This window comes from Neolamprologus brichardi, chromosome 6 (assembly GCF_056152115.1).
Source record: "Neolamprologus brichardi isolate AB-2024 chromosome 6, ASM5615211v1, whole genome shotgun sequence".
Lineage (NCBI taxonomy): Eukaryota > Metazoa > Chordata > Actinopteri > Cichliformes > Cichlidae > Neolamprologus > Neolamprologus brichardi.
The window spans coordinates 23,558,194-23,576,979 of NC_142109.1; the positions used below are offsets into that span (position 1 = coordinate 23,558,194).

Below are 18,786 nucleotides of genomic sequence, written 5' to 3' on the forward strand. Positions count from 1 at the left end.
CAGAAGCACAGACCTGCTCATGAGTCCGTCTATATTTTCAGGGTCCATGTTAACCCTACGTGTTATGTGACAACACATTTAAATAACTGTTGCATGATACCAAGCAGTGAAGGACAGGGTCAGGTAAAAAAACAAAAAAACAACCAGCCTACCTGGGACATCACTGCTTCTGGTGGAGGGATGGCTATTACAAGGCTGGGTGGCTTCTTGCTCTTTAAACGACTATCTGTTCGGCCCTGGTACGGAGGAGGCTCCTCCCCTTCGTTTGATGCCATCCTGTCAGAGTGCTGGAGCTGAGAAAATCATGACAAAACAAAGTTTGTATTATTATTTGATAAGCTGCATATATGCATGTCTACGGTGAGTCTCCATACATCAAACCTCCAGTAGGTGCAGCGATTTACTGGCAGGTTAAAACATAAATGGAAATACAGTGTAAGACAAAAACGTTGAGGTCTGGACTCTGGGACAGGCTAATCCATGACTGATACTGTTCCACTGTTTTTGTCTGTCCAGGTGTGCTTTTACTGCATTGGCAGGGTGTTTGGGATCATTGTCATGTTGAAAAATGAAGGTGTTCATAATTCCATCAAATTTGACAACAGCTGAAATGTAGCCAAACTATGCCAGAGTATCCACCATGTTTTACAGATAGCTGCAGACATTAATGGTTAGCCTCTCTCCTTACCTCCTCAGCATATTCATTTTTTATGTTTGAATTATTCATAGGTCAGTGTTAAGTAGCGCATTTAAAAAAACAAAAAAAAAAACAAAAAAAACCAAAAAAAAAAAAAACAGATTGCTCCAAAAATAGTACAAGACAGGACTGACAATGAATGTAAAAGCAGCCAATGTCCACAGAAAATCTCTGAAAGACTTCAAGAAAGTCTGGGGAACACTTCAAAAATAAAAATAAAATAAAATAAAATAATTAGAAAGTCAGGCTCCTTGGAAGTAAAATATAAAATAATTAGAAAGTCAGGCTCCTTGGAAGTAAAATATAAAATAATTAGAAAGTCAGGCTCCTTGGAAGTAAAATATAAAATAATTAGGTGTGGCACAGTACTGTAGGCTTCAGTATTACTGTTACTTGAAAGATGTTCATAAATATAGTGATTAACGCTTACTTACAAAATGTTGTAGTGAAATATATCAAAAGAATATTGAATGCTTTAGCAGAGTCTTTATTTAAACTGGATTTATGAGCAAATATATATATAAAAAAATATACATTCAGGTAAGGTGAAGAAGAAAAAGAAAGAAGAATGACACATAAAGAAAGAGAATAAAAACGTCATCTTTAGAAAATGAAATGCTCTTGTTTGCATTTATATCAGGTCTCTGCTGTGGCAGTGGACCTAATGCCTTCCTTCCTACAGCCAACAATAACCGAAAAAAGGAAACCATTACAGTCTATCCAAACAATCAGCCTCTAACAGCAACTGGCTCTCTTCCAGTTCCATCTGCTACTAAAAGGAAAAAAAAAAAAAACAATGCCAACTTTCGTTGCTTTTGCTTTCCTTGCTTTTTGATTCAAGGCAATTTCTTAAGTGATTCTTTAAGGCTTTGCACAGAAATTGTGCTGTATTAAGAAGAGAAACCTTCTCTTACATCAAAGTGTTCAGGTCACTGACTTATGCTCATGTAATTTTAAAGGATGAGGAAAACAGGACAGAATGATACATCTCCTGAGTGTTTCAATTACATGTATTTAGCCAAAACATCAAATAAAGCAATATATTTGGTCAAGTTTATAGTTATAAATATTCATTTTATTAGTAAAATCGCTTTGTAAGAAGGTGATACATGTGATACTATATCTTTTCTGGAAATATACAACATCATGAATGAGTTATTTATCAAAAAAACCTGAATGCAAAAAAAGAAATGGAAATACAGCACTAGTGAAAAATTTGGACAATTAAATACCTAAATACTTTAACTGAGTGATGCAAAAATGATGTAATTATGAGACCACAGGCAGCCCTGCTCATTGATTTTTAAACAGTGTCCATAGAGAGTTACAGGGATAGCTCCACCACACAAGAAAATCAGTAATACTGTGACTCTGCTCAATAAGGAGACTCTAAAAGAATTAAAGATCTTTGACTTCTAATGAAAAAGCATCTGATAAACAAAGACGTCACATAACGGTGATCAATAGTCCCCGTTAATCATGATACATTCGAGGTGGTGAGTAATCACTATTGTTTTCTCAGCTTATTTTATTGATTGAATGTAATAATGGTGATCTAACAGCTTAAGCTTCTCCCAGTAATGCATGCATTAAAGAATAAAACAAATACCTGTATATATATTTTTATAATGCAACTGCAATTTTGTCACAGTCTTGTAAGAGCAGCACACACAGCTAAATAATTAGAAACTTGATATTTTGAAATCAATGCACTTTAATTAATTTTCAAGTTCTAAAATGTCAATCTTAGTTATATGTAAAAACAAACAAAACAAACTACAATTAACGCTTTTTTACAACTTAAGTAATGTGAATTAAGACCAAGCAATAGCAATATAAAGTTTTCAATCATGCGGTGCTGTTTCTGCCAGTCTCAAAGTGAATCATTTCTGATTTCTGACTTTAGTTCAGACAAAAACAAACAAACAAACGTGTAAGTCACTTTGAGCTGCTGCTTCAACCATTTAGACTACTTACAGTTTCTGTTGATGTAAGCTGTGGAGATTATGTGCTTATATCAATAAAGCTCCAAACCACACTGTAGAAAAATACTCAAAGGACCAACAGGACGCCTCCTTTTAATATCACTTTGTCTCACTGTCAGTGTTTACTAACAACAAATCGTATTTATTGAAATGCATTGCGCGGATGACACAAATGACATATCCTCAACTTCGTTAGCCAAGTTGATGGAACGGAGCTGGTGAAATAGGACTCATTATTGTTTACACGGGGACTGAATTATACCGTCAAACTTACTTATCTTTGTCTCCCTGTCTTTACAAATCTCCGTTAATGGTGTAGCAAGCAGCCAGTCTATTCCTGGAGCTCAGAGTGTTTCACATAGCATTACACAGTGCATTTCCAGAGAAATTCAAGGCATTGCAGACATAAAACACCACACTGAACATAATGTCATTTTGCTTGGCTTGGCCAAAACATCCATTATGTCATTATGGTGTTCAGAGCCCTGAATGCTGTCCTGGAGTTGTGGTTTATAAAATCAATGCGAGTCCCTGAGTGTCTGGGACAGGAACGGCTGCAACACGGAAACCTGACACCAGCTCGGCCTAGTTTCCACTACAGAGCTGAGGAATGGCTGCGCAGGGCTAACCATAGTGTAGGCAACACTTACTCTGTCCACATACAAACAAAAAACACCATTTCTAAAATACCTTTATGTTATTACGAGTGTAAATTTCAACACGGATCTCAATTAGGTGTGGTAAATATTTGAAGCTTAGACAGAATGCCTGGTTCAGCCCTCCAGAGACAGAGAGGAGGTTACTGGCAATCCAGCCTCTGGTTCAGTAGAGTAGTGGGCAGGGGCTGGAAATCACTCAGATAATGAAATAGCTAGGAATTTAGCTAATGGATGGAGTGCTCGGGTCTAACCAAGTCTATCAATGTATGCAGGCAGTTGTTAGGGTCCATACTAGAAAACATATGGGTACAGATTGTAGAAGGATAACAGCGACATATAAAGAATAGAAACACAAGAATTGTATTAATTTTTGCAATGTCCCCCCCCCCCAAACATACACTTTACTTGCTGCCAAGGTAATAATAACTGTTATCCAATTAATTTTTGTGTTAATTTTTACTCTATTTGTATTTTTTTTAAATCTGAAACTATCACTCACCCTTCACACTCATTTTGAAAGCTCACTTGACAACATTTTTTGAACCCTGGACCTTTCACACAGAGAGAGCAAATTTACTTGAACTTCAATTATAATTATGTCTCTCTGTGATATATAAACAAACAAATACACAAAAAAAACAAAATGAAAAAACGAAACAGAAACCAAGGATTTGTTTCCTAAGCGTCCTTTAAGCCACTTCAGTGGGACTTTAAGCCACGTCAGCCACCTCTAATACAAGTATAATGCATTATCTACCACTTTGTTGCAACTCTACATACATTATTTTACAATTATGCATCATTTTAAGCTAATTTAACAAAAATGTATTTTAGCTTCTGTTATGATAACAGAACATAACACAGCCGTGTCAATCGTTAAGAAATGTCGGTATGACAGCTGAAATCAACAGCAAGAAAAGGATCCTGGCATCCAACTTTTCAAGTTGGTCATTTTTTTTTTTTAAAGAAATTTGGAAAACAAAGAAAACAAGTCTGGGTCCTGTTCAACAAAATGTCAAAAGGCATTCTTGTTTGTTCTTCTGTAACTTCATGCAAATGCAACCAGATTGCCAGCATGTTGCCATCAGTCTGAATGAGTCTTTGTCAATGAGCACAACTCGAGGGGACTTGACCCAACTGGCTGCTTTGGTTGTTGGTTGGTTCTATTCTGCCTTTATTCCCATAGAACAGGAAGGTTAATGAGCATGAAAGTAACAGTCAAATGTGAAGATCTATCTATGGAGACATCAACCAATATGCCATTTTTGATGATTTATTATAATTTATTTTAACTGGTGTATTGCTAGAAACAGATTGGTTAACACCATGGTTATTGTGGTCACTGCCTGTCAGAGAGCATCAGGAACGCTAACAAAGTCATATGAATGTGACCATGTGAGAAAAAAAAGATCATATATGAAACTAATTTAGTCACGTTATCAAACCCTATGATCTTCTCTAGCTATGTGAAAGCCTTTACCTCAGCCAGAAGCAATGACATCATATTTTCTAAAGCACCGAGAAGCCTCCCTTTCAAATCCATGTGCATTCCTTCTTTCATTTTGCAGACATGTTTCTATAAAAACTGAAACAGTGATACAAATTAAAAGCCAGCTGTTCAGGTTGAAACTGAATAAGAAACAAGTAAGATGTAAGATAAAACTCTGCTTCCACAGAACAACAAGAATAAACCACAAGAAAGACAACTGGGGGGGGGGGGGTAGATTCGCTGAGGAAAGGACAATGACCACAATGACATAATCAGCAGTTTGTCACATGATATGTAAAGTAATGACACGTCTTAGCCTCACTAGGGTCTAATAATTCAATGCCTCACCTAACTGCTCCCTACTTGACCAGCAGGGATAAATGTGCATGTGAGTGATGTCACATGGTCTTCTGAGGGGGTGTCATCATGGTTCAGTTTCTTCCCCCAGTGGAAGGCCTGTCCTCCGCGTATTCTTGCTACACTGTCTAGTTTTAGCAACATGTATGGGCTGCAGACGCACACAAGGCACACTCTCTCTACCTGTTAAACGTTTTCAGTGGGACAAACATTTTGTCAGTCATCCAAGTGACTTCTTCATTCTCAGCTGACTGCAGGTTTCCCCAACCTTATAAACAGTACATTTGCACAATGACTGAACGTAGCCCACTGAGTAAACAATGGGCTGTGAGGTCAGTTTCTTGATCATTAATATGCAAATTGTCATGACCATTGATCAACAACCACTGATCTCATTCATGGTCCACATGAGGAAAGATGATGAGTTTCATCAAATGCCACACTCGCTCTGCACAGCAACTTAGTGATTCCACTTATCTCAGTGATCAACAATGGTCACCAATCAGCAATAGCTGGCAAGTCAAATTGATATTTAACCAGAGTTCCCCACCAATGATCAGAACAAACAAACAAAATAAAAAAAAACTCAACAGAAACCAAGGATTGGTTTCCTAAGCGTCCAATGGGACTTTAAGCCACTTCACTCTTAGACTAGTCTAACACTAATACTTCATACTGGTTATTACTTAAATAAATAAAAAAATATAATTCATCATCTACCAATTTATGTTGCAACTCTATCAGTACTAGATTTCTATTCATTTGAATTAACCTCACTATGGTTTCATGTTGACATCCATGGCACATATGCATGCAAAGACTCAGCAACACAGAACTGTCTGGCCACACACACAAGTTCATGTCATCACCCCTGCACTGAAAATGAAATGCATGAGTCATCTATTATCATGACCATCATAAGAAAACCGAAAGATCCAGTATCTGTCTGTTATTCTGATTACAAATTAGACCTTAATATAACTGGTGAAGGTGAAGGTGGGATGGAAGGTGAGCATTTTTTTTTAATATAGAAGGGGACTGAAAAATAACTGCAGGACAAAAGACAGAAGTTAAGAGTCAGGATAAATATTATTAATGAATGCCATTTTAGCTGCTCAGGCAATATCTGTCCACGTATTGTTACTATTACACAACGCTCTCACACTGGAGTCTACGTTCTCTCTCTGGAAGTGAGAAATAAACTCCCACTGTGTGCTCTCTCACCAGTGTTGTGTTTTCTGTATTTGGGCCATGCAGCATCCACCTCAGTCCCATTCTCTGACCTGGCAGCAATTCTGTAGTATCATTTACTGGAAATCGCACAGGGGGGTTGACAGGATGATTGGACTATGGAGAAGACCCAAAAACCTAGACTGCACTACTGGTACAGATAAGAGAGGGAGAAAGAGAGCAAACTGCTGACCTTCTAGTTAAGGCATTGCCCACGCTGGATCCAGCGTCTCAAATTACTATGCATCACAAAGGCTGTGGTTCCCACCACACTAAAGTCAGCCTCAGGAGATTTTCAGGTACTTCTTCCTGATTTTGAGGTTTGAGGTGACCCAAAACTCAAACCCGAAACCCATGCTTGCAAACCTGTTAGCATTCTCAATGTGCTGTAAGTAGGAGTTAGTTCAACTTCATCTGCTCCTGTGAGTCTATTGCTGTAATTTGGGAGCTCATCAGCTAGTCTGCTGACTTTGAATGGAATTATACTTGGTTTTGGATGTGCAACAGGACAGCTGTGCATAATAGTCCTTCCAATTACACTATTTCAAGTCTGCTCAAGTCTCCCTGAAAGATGCATGTGTATGCATGCACTTACATCCCCTGATGACTGTGAACATATAGAAACAAGTTTTAACAAGCTAATAAAAACCCAAATTATTGCAAGATGGAAAGCGCAGCATTGCTTTTGCTCTCTATGAAGATTGTGTACTTATATAAAAAATTATGTTTAGTTAACTGCACTTGGCCAACAAGAGGACAACAAAAGGGAAACATTAGTCTATGTATAATATAAAATATAAAACCACAAAAACAAAATATCTACTACGCGTTTTTGGCAGCAACTCAGTGTGTATTTTTGGCACATCTGAAGCAGGGGAATGGTTGGAAAAACAAAATCGATTCTGTGTGCCTCCACAGCAGTAGAAACAATGTTCTTGGTGTTTACTGTGTGGAGAAAAAGAAGAAAAAGCAGAAGCTTGCTGAACTGGGTTGACTTCAATGTTGCAAGTACCAAGCCCAGAATTTTTTTTTTCTACATTTCCATTTTAAGCATTCTAACCAGAGGAACTTGTAGTAGTTGCACAAGCCTTACATTTGCTTCATGGATGCACATAGTGAGTACTGACAGCAGCAGGAGTTACCAGAGTGCCATGCCACTACATCCAATCAAGCAGTGGAGCTGTGAGCTAAAGACAAATGTGAAATCTGAGTTGACTGCTGGCTCCTGACTGCAGACAGCTTGATAATGTTATCTGCACAATAGGCAGACTGTAATGAATATGTGTCATCACTGCTCAGATCGACTGTGCAAGGCATATATCATTTGACTGAATTGTATTCCACTCAAAGACTCAGCCTTGTGAGTTATTGGCCAATAAATCCTCCAAATGTCTCTGATCATACAGTTCAGTGATATCTACCAGGTGTGCAAAATGGTTTTAAAAGGCGTGTCATAGTCTCCATGTCCACAGGTCTGCTCAAGTCCATTTGGGTCCAAGAAACAAACAGAACAGAACAAAGATCGTAAAGCTTCATCCTGACCTCTATGTGTCTGATTTTTTATTTTCTTTTTTTTGCAACCATGTGGACTTGTGTGTAGAGACAATTCAATACAGACAATGCACCAGCAATTAAACCTGACTTTACTTGAATATAACAGGACTGATTACTCAGCCGCAGTAGCTGACTTTTGTTAAGTAAGGTAACCAAGCATAAGAGCATGGCAATAATCAGAAGACAGCTTTCAATCGCCAATTCCTCCAAGTGTTCTTGGTTGCCCCCAGAATAAGGAATAAAGCACCGTATGAATGTAGCCTGAACTAAAGAAGGCTCGAAGTACTAACTATACTACTAGTCTTTTTCCCCATCTCTGCCTTCACTATATGTGGACTAATGGTGCTGACAGGCCAAGTTCCAATTTAAGGCAGGAAAAACTCTAAGCACGATAGTGGAGGAGTGATTATTCTCAGAAAAGTATTTAACTTTTAGCTAACTTTTAACTCTTTAAAAAAAAACCCAAGATGCACAATTACGCTTTACTTTTTGTTATAAAGACTTGTGAATGTACTTCTCTGTTACTTCTATTATATAAAGACACTTTTTAAATTACAAACCCTCCCCCAAAACTGCCTTATATGCTTTACATTGAGTCATTTTATGATTTGCACTTATATTGTCAAATTAGCATGCAGAAGAAACAGCTGCTGTTCCCAGCACTGACTGGGAGGCTAAATGAGGAACTAACCCACATTACTGCCTCATAACTTCTTCTTTAACATTAAGCCTTACACATGCACGTAAAGCTTGACAGGCACGCATGCAAAAAGCAGTTCTACTGTTCTATTTAAACACATTTGTCTTCAGAATACTTGCAAATAAACAGGAGTGCACTGGTGCAAAACTGTTCACTGAAATGTGAGCTCTTACATTTTTCTAATGAATAGTTCTTAACCTCTGCAACATGCCACACACATCAGAAGAGAATAAATATGCATGGACACAAATCTAAAATCCATAATTTCACACATGCAAGAACTAAAAGGCTTAGAACAAGTGTGAATCATATTATGAGACATCAGTACAATGAGAAGTGAGGAATGAATAATAACGCAAACTGTAATTTATTTCATTATTAAGCTGAGAACAGCTTTGAGGGTTGAACTCAAAGAAGAAAAAAAAGAAAAAAGTTCACACTCTCACACAGACTACGTCTCACATCATCATTGAGAGCGTGGACAACTCTGCCAAGTGCCAATTTGTATGTGGGACTTGTCTACACCAACACTGCAAGCCTGGACTGTAACATTAACATTGTGCATTTATGCTGGCTGTAGCTCTAAATGAAAACAGGGTAAAAAAGACAATTACATACCGGTAGAAAACGACGCACACTACATCTGAATCTTATGTTATTACAATAGCTGATATAGTGCAATCAGACATCATCCACCATTTCTACATACACATTGACAGCACAAAAAAACAACTGTTTGCCTGGTGGTAGCTGCAATTAGGCATCAGGCTGGTTTGTTTGAGCACAATTTCATGTTTTTCATTGGTAAAAACCAGCAACTGGAGGTTGTCATGACTGAGCTGAATAAAGTTAAGGCACAGGGTCTCTGTTGCCTTACTTAACAGAAGTATAAACATTTTTCTGTCATTTCTAGCCTTTTTTATTTATTTATTTTAGGTTTTAGCAAATTAAACCTCAATTTTAAAGTTTAGACATCTGGTGAATGTCCTTTGGGGAATGGCCAAAACCTCTTTTGGGTTTAACCTGGGGTTCAGCATCTTGCCTAATGATAATTCAACACATGGACAGGAGGAGCCAAGGATCAATCCACTGATTGGTATATGACCGCTTGACCACCTGAGCCATATGTGATGGCTCAGACAGAACAGTGTGTATGAAATCAGTTAACTAGAATATGTGGCTAGATAGTTAGAAAAACATTCATGTGCTGTCCAAGTGTCACCTTAGGCCTGGTGTCTAAACCAGACAATAATCTGACCGTCAAGAAATGGTAGAGTGGTATATAATTCTCACATTTAATGGTTTCCATTCAACGTTTTATGGCAAATACAGGGGGTGTTATTACTTCAGCCCTTTAACTTCTGAAAGCTGAGGCAACTGGAAGGAGAAATGGGACAAAGTTTTGTCTGTTAAAGGTGCTGAACATCAACAGCAACAGTCACATTCTTTACTCCACTCAGTTACACAATCAGCACATCTATACTGCTGGGCAGATGTATGCAAACATGACTCTAAACAACACGCTATTTGGGATTGGATTCCTAAATTCACAGCCACATATTTATATAGACTTGTTATAGTCTATATAGACTGTTTTTAAATATTCTTCCAAACAATCAAGAATCCAAAGTAAAGGACTCATTAAAAAAAAGAACATGCTGCTTATGAAAATATATTTCCATCCTATCTAGGCTTGTCAATGGAGCCTTTGTGTCTGGTCAAACAGAGCTGTCAAAGAAACACCGTGCTGTAAACGAATGATTAGACACGATAACGAAAGGACTGTGAAAAAGACTCACAACAACCTGGCAAGCAGCCAGCAGCATACCTTAAAGCAGCGGTCTCCAACCTTTTTTGCGCCACGGACCGGTTTATGCCCGACAATATTTTCACGGACCGGCCTTTAAGGTGTCGCGGATAAATACAACAAAATAAAACTAGTACCGGTACCGAAAAAAGAAGATTTATTCATAACACACGTGAAAAGACTCAGGAAAACCAAGTTAACGATAAAAACGATAACAAAATAACGCTGAAAACCGATAAAAACCCTGAAAACTATACATTTCACACCTGAGCCTCAACTCTCGCAGCCCGGTACCAAACAACTCAGGGACCGGTACCGGTCCGAGGCCCGGGGGTTGGAGACCGCTGCCTTAAAGGTTTTATAATATGTGACAGCGTGAATATTAATATAGAAACAAACAACTACATGCTAGAAGGAATATAGTAGATTACAGCATCCTTAGCAAAGAATGAAGTCATAATCTTGCAGTGCATGCTGCAATCTGTCCTCATCATTATCGAGTTTTGTTTATGTCCCGCAGCACGTATATGTCTGTGGATGGGAGAAGGTATAAATGTAGCAAGAGAGTGACCTCCCAAACTCCACTGTTAAAGCCAGAATCCAGTCCAGAGACCACAAAAAGCAAGGCAGGGAAAAGTGCAGTCTGTGCAAAACCCTTAAAAAATAAAATAAAAATAAATAATGTGGGAAAAAAAATTAAGTAGAACAAAATAAAAGGGACCTCAGTAAATCACTCAATGGAATGAAGACAAATAAAATAAGCTTACTAAATGTAACCAAAAAAGGAGAAGCACCGAAAGACTCAGATGGCATTAAAGTGGCTCAGCATAGTGGATGGTGCACACCCAGTGCTTCTGAATGTCTAATAAATGCACCTGTCAAAATGAAAAGGAGTACTCTGCTTTAACAAAAACTGTTAATGTAATGTTAAAGCAGAGGACTCCTTTGAAGTGAGATTCTCTTGGCTTTTTTTATAGAAGAGGTCTGATTGTTACTGTTGCTAGGTGTGTAGGGTTAAAACTCATCATGACTGAGCCGACAGTAATTATGCCAGCAGGCACAACAGTTGAGTGCTACTGAAGGCGTAGGAGAGTGTGCGAGTTTCAGTGGTGTCTGTACGTCTCCAAAGAGTGAGAGCAACAATCAAAACTGCCCCCTCATTCTTCGCTTCCAACCACAATACCTCTTGATGATGACTGGCTCTAAACAAAACCTTAAATCTTTACTAATACCATTATATTTCTTTGGCTGACGATGATAGCACTTTGGTGGCTAAAACAGATCAATCGTTCCATTTCAGATCCATTAGAAGATGATAAGCACGTTTGAGAAGCACCTTGACTGTGACCTAACCCATCTAAAACGCTGCACCTTTTCCAAGAGTCTTCATGCCCAAACTTGCATACCAGCAAGCTTCGCAATGCTGCAGCAACAGCTTTGGCCCACGCCATGAGTTCCTTACAATCCTTAACATGAATAGCTAATCTTACACAAAATAACACATGACACATGTGAATGTTGAAACGCGACACTCAGAAAACTGCTAGCGTAAGGCTTTTGCCAGATAAATTCCTCTCAGCTAGCCCAGCTTGCCTTTTTTTAAAAAAGCGAAACAGATGAAGCAGTCGCAAATCTGCTGCTGCAGTGCCAGAGACAGAATATGAGTGAGGACATTTTGTCTCCCCTCCAAAACTGGCATGAAATGTGGAAGGAAATTAGCTTTTTCAATGCCGCAATAAATATGCAAAGTGGACATGGACTCCTCTGCACTTTGAAGAGTTCTATATTATCAACAAAAAGCTTTTTTGCAGATTTACGCGTCTTTGGATTTCAAAGCATTCCTAGAATGTTCCCATATTTTCAGATAAAATGTCATGCATTCTGGAATGAGGTTTGGCATGGAGAAAAAAAAAAAAACCCAGCATATGAGCCGGTGGCTTGATACTCCCGTAACTTAAGTGGGTGGTTGTTATTGTTTTTTTAAAGGGGCTTACCATTTTCTGGGTGTGTTCTTAGCTGAAAACAGATAACATTATGGAAAACCCAAAAAAACCCAAAAGGACAAGCTGAGGGCTTTCCATACTTCCACTATGAATGCATGGAAATGAATGGTATCTTTTCTAGCCTTTGTTGTTGAGAGAAAAAGAGGACTGTGGTTTGACAAATGCGGAAGTAACAAAAAATGAAAACTTAAACCTCTGAGCAGATGTATCTGACAATCACAGTTTCATGTGAAAAGAAACCCCTTAAGGTTCAACGGAGGTAGAACCCAACAGCTTGTTTCCATCTAAAGACGATATCTCATTTTCTAACTGAACTATTTCTAAAAGTTAAAACTTCCGACACTGCTCAGTCACGCTAAAAAAAGAAGTTACTTTTCATTGCTCCCTTGTCACAAAGAAGTTGATTTGGCAGAGCTGGCAGAGTTTTTGTGTCTCTGGCTAAAACCAAACAGACAAAACTGAACCAAGAAAACTTTTGAGATTAGACCATCCACAACACGAGGACAGTTATTAAAATGCCACTGCGTAGTTTGGATTACTCGCTATGGAAGCAGGTTAAGGTTAGTTGGTTTGACAGTGATTCTTGTCTGAAGTGTTAAAACATGTTATTTTCAGGACTGGAGTATATGCCACCCAACATAGGATCAATACGTCATCAATTAAGAACTTTTAAAATCAGTTTGACAAACAAGTAAAAGCAGAACACGCAGATAACGCATATCCCATAACGTCCAACAAAACTGTACTTTTTGAGAAGTAAAGCTAAGCAGATTAATGGCATGACTTCTGAAGGTAAAATAAACAAATTTGCTGACCTTTGACTTGTTAAAGTTGAGCTTAGATCATTTTGTGTTGTAGTTGATTGATAAAAACGGCGAGATGTGACATTTTTGGCTTTTTTCTGTGGGAGGCTGTCAAACAAGTAAGATGAACTTTCTAAATGAAACTAGGCTACAGTTTTCTTTTGTAAAGAGGTGACAAATGCGAAACTGGTGCAAACATCACATGACTCCAACCACGCAGAAACAGCTGTTTGCTAGCCATTACATGGAAACACCGTGCCTTCTGTGCCTGTTTATGTGCCAGTGAATTTCCTCTTTTTTCTGAATTTCCTTCATGATTGCATATGCATGATGTTAGTAGAAAGTTAATGTGATGAGCATATACTGCAATAATTCTCTTTTAATTTTATCTTGTACACAGAGATGCAGAGATAATACAGGTTTCAGTTTCATCCTGTGATGTCAGTGAGGCTGGGGTGAGCAATATAACATAATGATTTCATTACATGACTTTAAAGTCAAACTGTGTGATGATGTGATACTTATTGCAGTGATCACTTTGATCATATCACCCACCTCCCTCCCACATATCAGGGGTGGGTGACAATGACGCTACACTAAATTTCAATTTTAAAATTAGCTCCTGAAGTAACCTTGCTGCTTCGAACTACTTGCAAACCATCATTCAACAAATATGCAGTATGAGGTGGTGAAAAAGAAGACCTCCACTGAGTATAACTAAAGTATATCTGCAACACTTTTTTGTCTCGACATTAATCAACATGTGTTTGATATGTGTTTGCGTCTACACGGCTTTCTGCCTCCAACCAGTGAATCAGACAAGTTTCAATGCTCTTTTTAGTAACAAAAACAGAGTAGACAACTCTCTACAAGAGCGATGTCAAACACGTAGCCCTCCAGAGGGTCCAGTTCAGCACCATGGATGGCTCTGCATTGTGTTATGTCATGTTTTTCAGTAAAACTGATATTTCTGGTGTAGTGTTGGTGCCTGGATTACTATAAAGAAGTAACAAAGTATTTTTGGATCTAGACATATTATTTGAAACATAAAGACATAAAATGCTATTGTTCTATATTTACAAATCCACTATATGTGAAGATTTTGTGCCTGTATAGCTCCACTGTGTACATATCATAGTGAAAATGTATTGATAGTAAATGAATGTGTCAAAACCTGAGATCTATTATTTAAAGCTGCCTCTTTTTTTCCCCCATTGATGTTCCTGTACTTCTTTACAATGTTCTCAAAGAAATTTAGAGGGATATGTTTTCCCCCCATATAGGTTATTAAATTATAGCTTTAGCCCACTTGAGATCACACTGAGCTTTGTGTGTCCTATGATAACCCAGGACTTAATTCCAGGAAGTAGGTTTAACAAACAACTCTGAATTTGTTAACCATAAGTTAATGGAAAACCCACGTTTTCTGTTCTAGAGAGTTAACTTAAACTCTGAGTTAGTAACCAAGGTAACAGACTCTGCGAACTAAACCTGCTCACTGGCAGATTTTTGTCAACATAGTCTAAGTTTCTCTCTGACTCCTCCCCTCCTGCTGCACCCAAATCAGCTGACTGACCCTCCGATTCATTTTCTCATTCGTAAAGTTCTTTAAAATATTTAACTTATCGCTTTTACAATACTTCAGTTGTGTATAAGGACAGAGAAAGCAATTACATAGCAGATTTATGATCAGCTCAGAATAAATTGCCTCCATGTTTCTAAGTATGTGACTCTGTGGACAGTACTGCAGCTGTCAGCCAGTTTCCCTCCACTATAAATATTTTTGGACTGTAACAATCACTCTTTAAAAACAACCTTATCTGTCAAAGCTTTAGAATAACTTACTGATTAAGGATTATTTATTTGTTGTGCTGTTTTTGGTCACACTGATGGAAAAAAAATGTTTGTCATACTCAAAGATGATTGATCTGTGATTAGCCTTTCTGAAAGTTCTCAAAGGTTCTCAAGTCTATTCTTAAAAAGTTTTTTGAACATGCTTCCTGTAATACGACCCTGCTCTACAGTGCATAAGGAGGGAAACAAACAAAACACAGGAAGTCCTAAAAACTGTGGTTCCTTTAATGGGCACATCCGGCTGGCTCCAGAAGAGCGTCCCAAAAGACACCCACATTAACATGTCCAACTGTACAGCATTAAAAACCATGCTTACTGCGAGGTATAAAGCCTGTTTTGGCCTCTACTGACAGTTTCCCACCTAAACACAAAACTACAGTGTTTTTTTTTCTTTTAAACATGTCCAACTGAATGCTGGAGTTAAAGGTGTGGCCACTTTAAATGACAGGTGTCCCAACACAGGAAACTGAAGCTGGCTGCTGTTTGGTAGGCTTTGGGTCAACAAACTGAACCTCTTTGAGTGTTTGTGCAAACTGTCCAGAAAGTTTCTGCTCCTCTGTGCGTGAAATTGTAGAGTTTTGTTAGTCTGGCGGCAACAGATTTGCATGTCTGTGGTACAGTTAATAGATGCAGATTGCTAACCAAGCCCGCTAGCTAGAGGATACCGCAACATGCCACTATCTCTCCCAAATATGGTCACGTGTGGCTTCAAAAGATTAACATAGCTTAATGCTGAGCCTTCAAAAAGCCTCCAAACCAGTGTGCGACGTCTTTTATATACAGTCTTTGGTTTTAACTTTAAGTACACTGACACTTGAACGCAACTATTCCTACCTGTTGTGACTTAGTTAACTTCTAATCAGCATTTCAATAACTCACCGCCCTGCCTCTGTTTTAGTAAAAGCTAACAAATGCAAACACACATTTTCAAAATCAGCAGTGACACACAAATGGTTTCACGTTAGTTGTGTCATACTTTCATGTGAAACCGTCCGTTCCTGTCATTCCGGGGAAACATGGTGTGTCAAACCCACCTCTTACCTTCCACGAAAAATAAATGGAAGGGGTGTAAGGCTTACGGCAAATTCAATTTTTCGGCACACGGCGACTACGATTAACTTTAGAGGGAGAACATGAGGAAATCCAAGAGGATTAATTGCATTCATATGCACTTGTCCCAACAGGCAGAGCAACAAAGGGCTTGCCGAGGCGTGCTTTCAGCCGCTACTCTAACATTAGATGTAAACGACCGTTGGAAGCTAACGCCGACACTGGAAATGTCATTATTAGCAGTGCTGTTTGTTCCTGTTTAAACGCTTTGACTCATCTAGGATCGCATACAACAAACCAGTAAATATTACAGCATTAGTACACCTTATACTGAGCTATTAGGTGCTTTCATATTAAAAGCGTATTAATAATGACCGTTGACCCCCGACCCTAAGTTAAGTTTTAGCGATTGCAGCGTCACAAAAACAAATAAAAGAGCTGAAGAGTGCTATTCCACTCACCTCCAGGAAGAAATGCCTAGATTATAATTCATTAGCAGAGAGAATATATCCGAAATGCAACGATACTGTGGGTTAGTGTCCAACAGCGTGTCACTACTTCCCTCTTTCTGCTTCCAACATCCTTGAAGAAACCAGGGGCGGAGCTAGGACCCCCCGACACGGGCCTGAAGGAACAGGAGCCCGAGAAGCAGGGGCGGTGTCAGTATATGTGTTCTTGTCAAGGTCTCCACATACACAAAAACTAACCGAAATAATACTGGTTACTTAAAATGGAAATTTAAAAAGATAGTTTTACTCCTTGTAACTTTGGTCAATGTACCAATTCTTTTGCATGTGTTTCTTGAGGCTGGGATGTTATGAAGTTCTGCTTGTGTCATAGTTTCTTTTCTGAACTTCTAAAATTTTGAAACATAGTCACACAGAGATGGAGAGGACATGCTAACTCCACACAGAAAAAAGCCCCAGTCAGATGGTGGATTTGAATTCATGACCTTCTTGTTGTGAGGCAACTATCTATGTCGCTGTCCCTAATGAAATGACAGCTTAAATAAGAGTTTTGATATTTACTGGTATAGAAAAAGGTATTCCCTCCTACAAAAAAGAAAAATAGCTTCCATTTATGCTTATTGTATTTACTTTACAAGGGAGTTGGGATGATGTCATTCAAATCAAATACATTTTTCTTGTTCTTCACATGATTACTGCCAAACCATTAAATGTCACACTTTGTGTGTGTGCATATTTAATGTTTGTCCCATACAAACATACCTTTTAGCTTACATTTAGAGCTTGTTGTGATCCAATCACCATTTGGTGGCAGAGAGTGACAAATATCATTTACTTGATCAGAAATAAATATAGTGGTGCTCACATGCAGCCATGAATATCATAGTGTTTTGAAACCTGATGTGAGTAGCAAGGTTTAAATCAACTGAATTCTTAATAATCCTCCTAACTCTTAGACTGACCATTATTTACAAAATGAACTTCAAGGTTAATTTACATATATTGACCCCCGCTGGCCATTAAAATAATACAGGTTTAATGTATTTGTGAATTAGCTTCACTTTTTAGAACCAGGAAAATACATCCATCTCTTACATGTGCATCATAATAATGGATGTTATAATATAGCTTATTATATAAATAGACATAAATCTATTTATCATAAAGTAAAAAATAATAAATAACTAAAGCTTTGAAATAAATCTTTTGGAGTGCAATAGCACCCTAACCGTAGCCAAAATACCAAATAAGAAATACATAATAGTGGATACATAACAATGGGCTACAAGCAGAAAGTAGAAACACTTATAAAACTTTTAGTACATTAAAACTGTACTTCAGTAAAGTACTCAGAATAGAGTAATTGTAAAATTACATTATTACTGCAGATGTCCATTGCCCCCTCACCACACTCATATGCATAGAAGTCATTTACTCCAACTCCTACACAAATATGCAGCATGCTTCACTGCACTGTCTGGTAGCTTATTCATTAGCGAACAAGCTGCTTATTCTACATTACAATCCTGTGATTTTAATAGCAATGTGTGTACATTACTTTGTACCCATTCAAAAATCAGTCTTAAGGAGTAGTGAACTACATTTTGCAGTAGTTACTTGGTATTTGGACTAAAGTCATATTTGCATAGCAATTCAACAAGTTCAAAGACTAGTTTACTACCAAAATATTTCTCATTACTATGTAATTTGTTAACCATTAACAGATACTATTCAAGCTGTTGCCAATTTCAAAGTAGTAAGGAGTAATTCTGCAGCTGATGCACCTGCATTTCTGGATGTGTCTGATCACAGTTTTATTTTATTATTTTGCAATCATGTTATATTTTTGTTCATGTAAATTGTAAATTTTTTTCCATGTAGGTTTGCAGTACTTTAGGTACTCGTGTAACATATAGCTCGAAAAACATTCCTTTCAACACTGTTAGGGAAAAATATACAGAAACCAAAAGATCAGTGAAGAATACAGAATTTTTTGCCTCTAAAAGCAAAGTTAAGCTTTTTATTCTCCCAAAATATTTCTGCAAATACTTGCGAATATTAATTTAAGGGAACTCCAGGATTTTAGTGTCCAAACAGGTAAAAATAAGATACTGTTGGTCAAAGCCAGAAA

The 18,786-nt window shown here is 37.9% G+C and overlaps 1 protein-coding gene across 1 annotated transcript in view; it reads right to left on the reverse strand.

Annotated features, from left to right (window-relative positions):
• The window catches only part of LOC102777160 (inactive rhomboid protein 2-like), a 32,483-nt gene extending 15,715 nt beyond the window's left edge, over positions 1-16,768 (reverse strand). Inside the window, exons 1-2 of the mRNA XM_006787497.2 lie at positions 16,650-16,768; positions 153-293 (exon numbers count right to left, since the gene is read on the reverse strand). Of these exons, the coding sequence (XP_006787560.1) occupies positions 153-275 (123 nt within the window). The 5' untranslated portion in view covers positions 276-293; positions 16,650-16,768. The remainder of the gene's footprint in view (positions 1-152; positions 294-16,649) is intronic.
• Between the last annotated feature and the right edge of the window lie 2,018 nt (positions 16,769-18,786).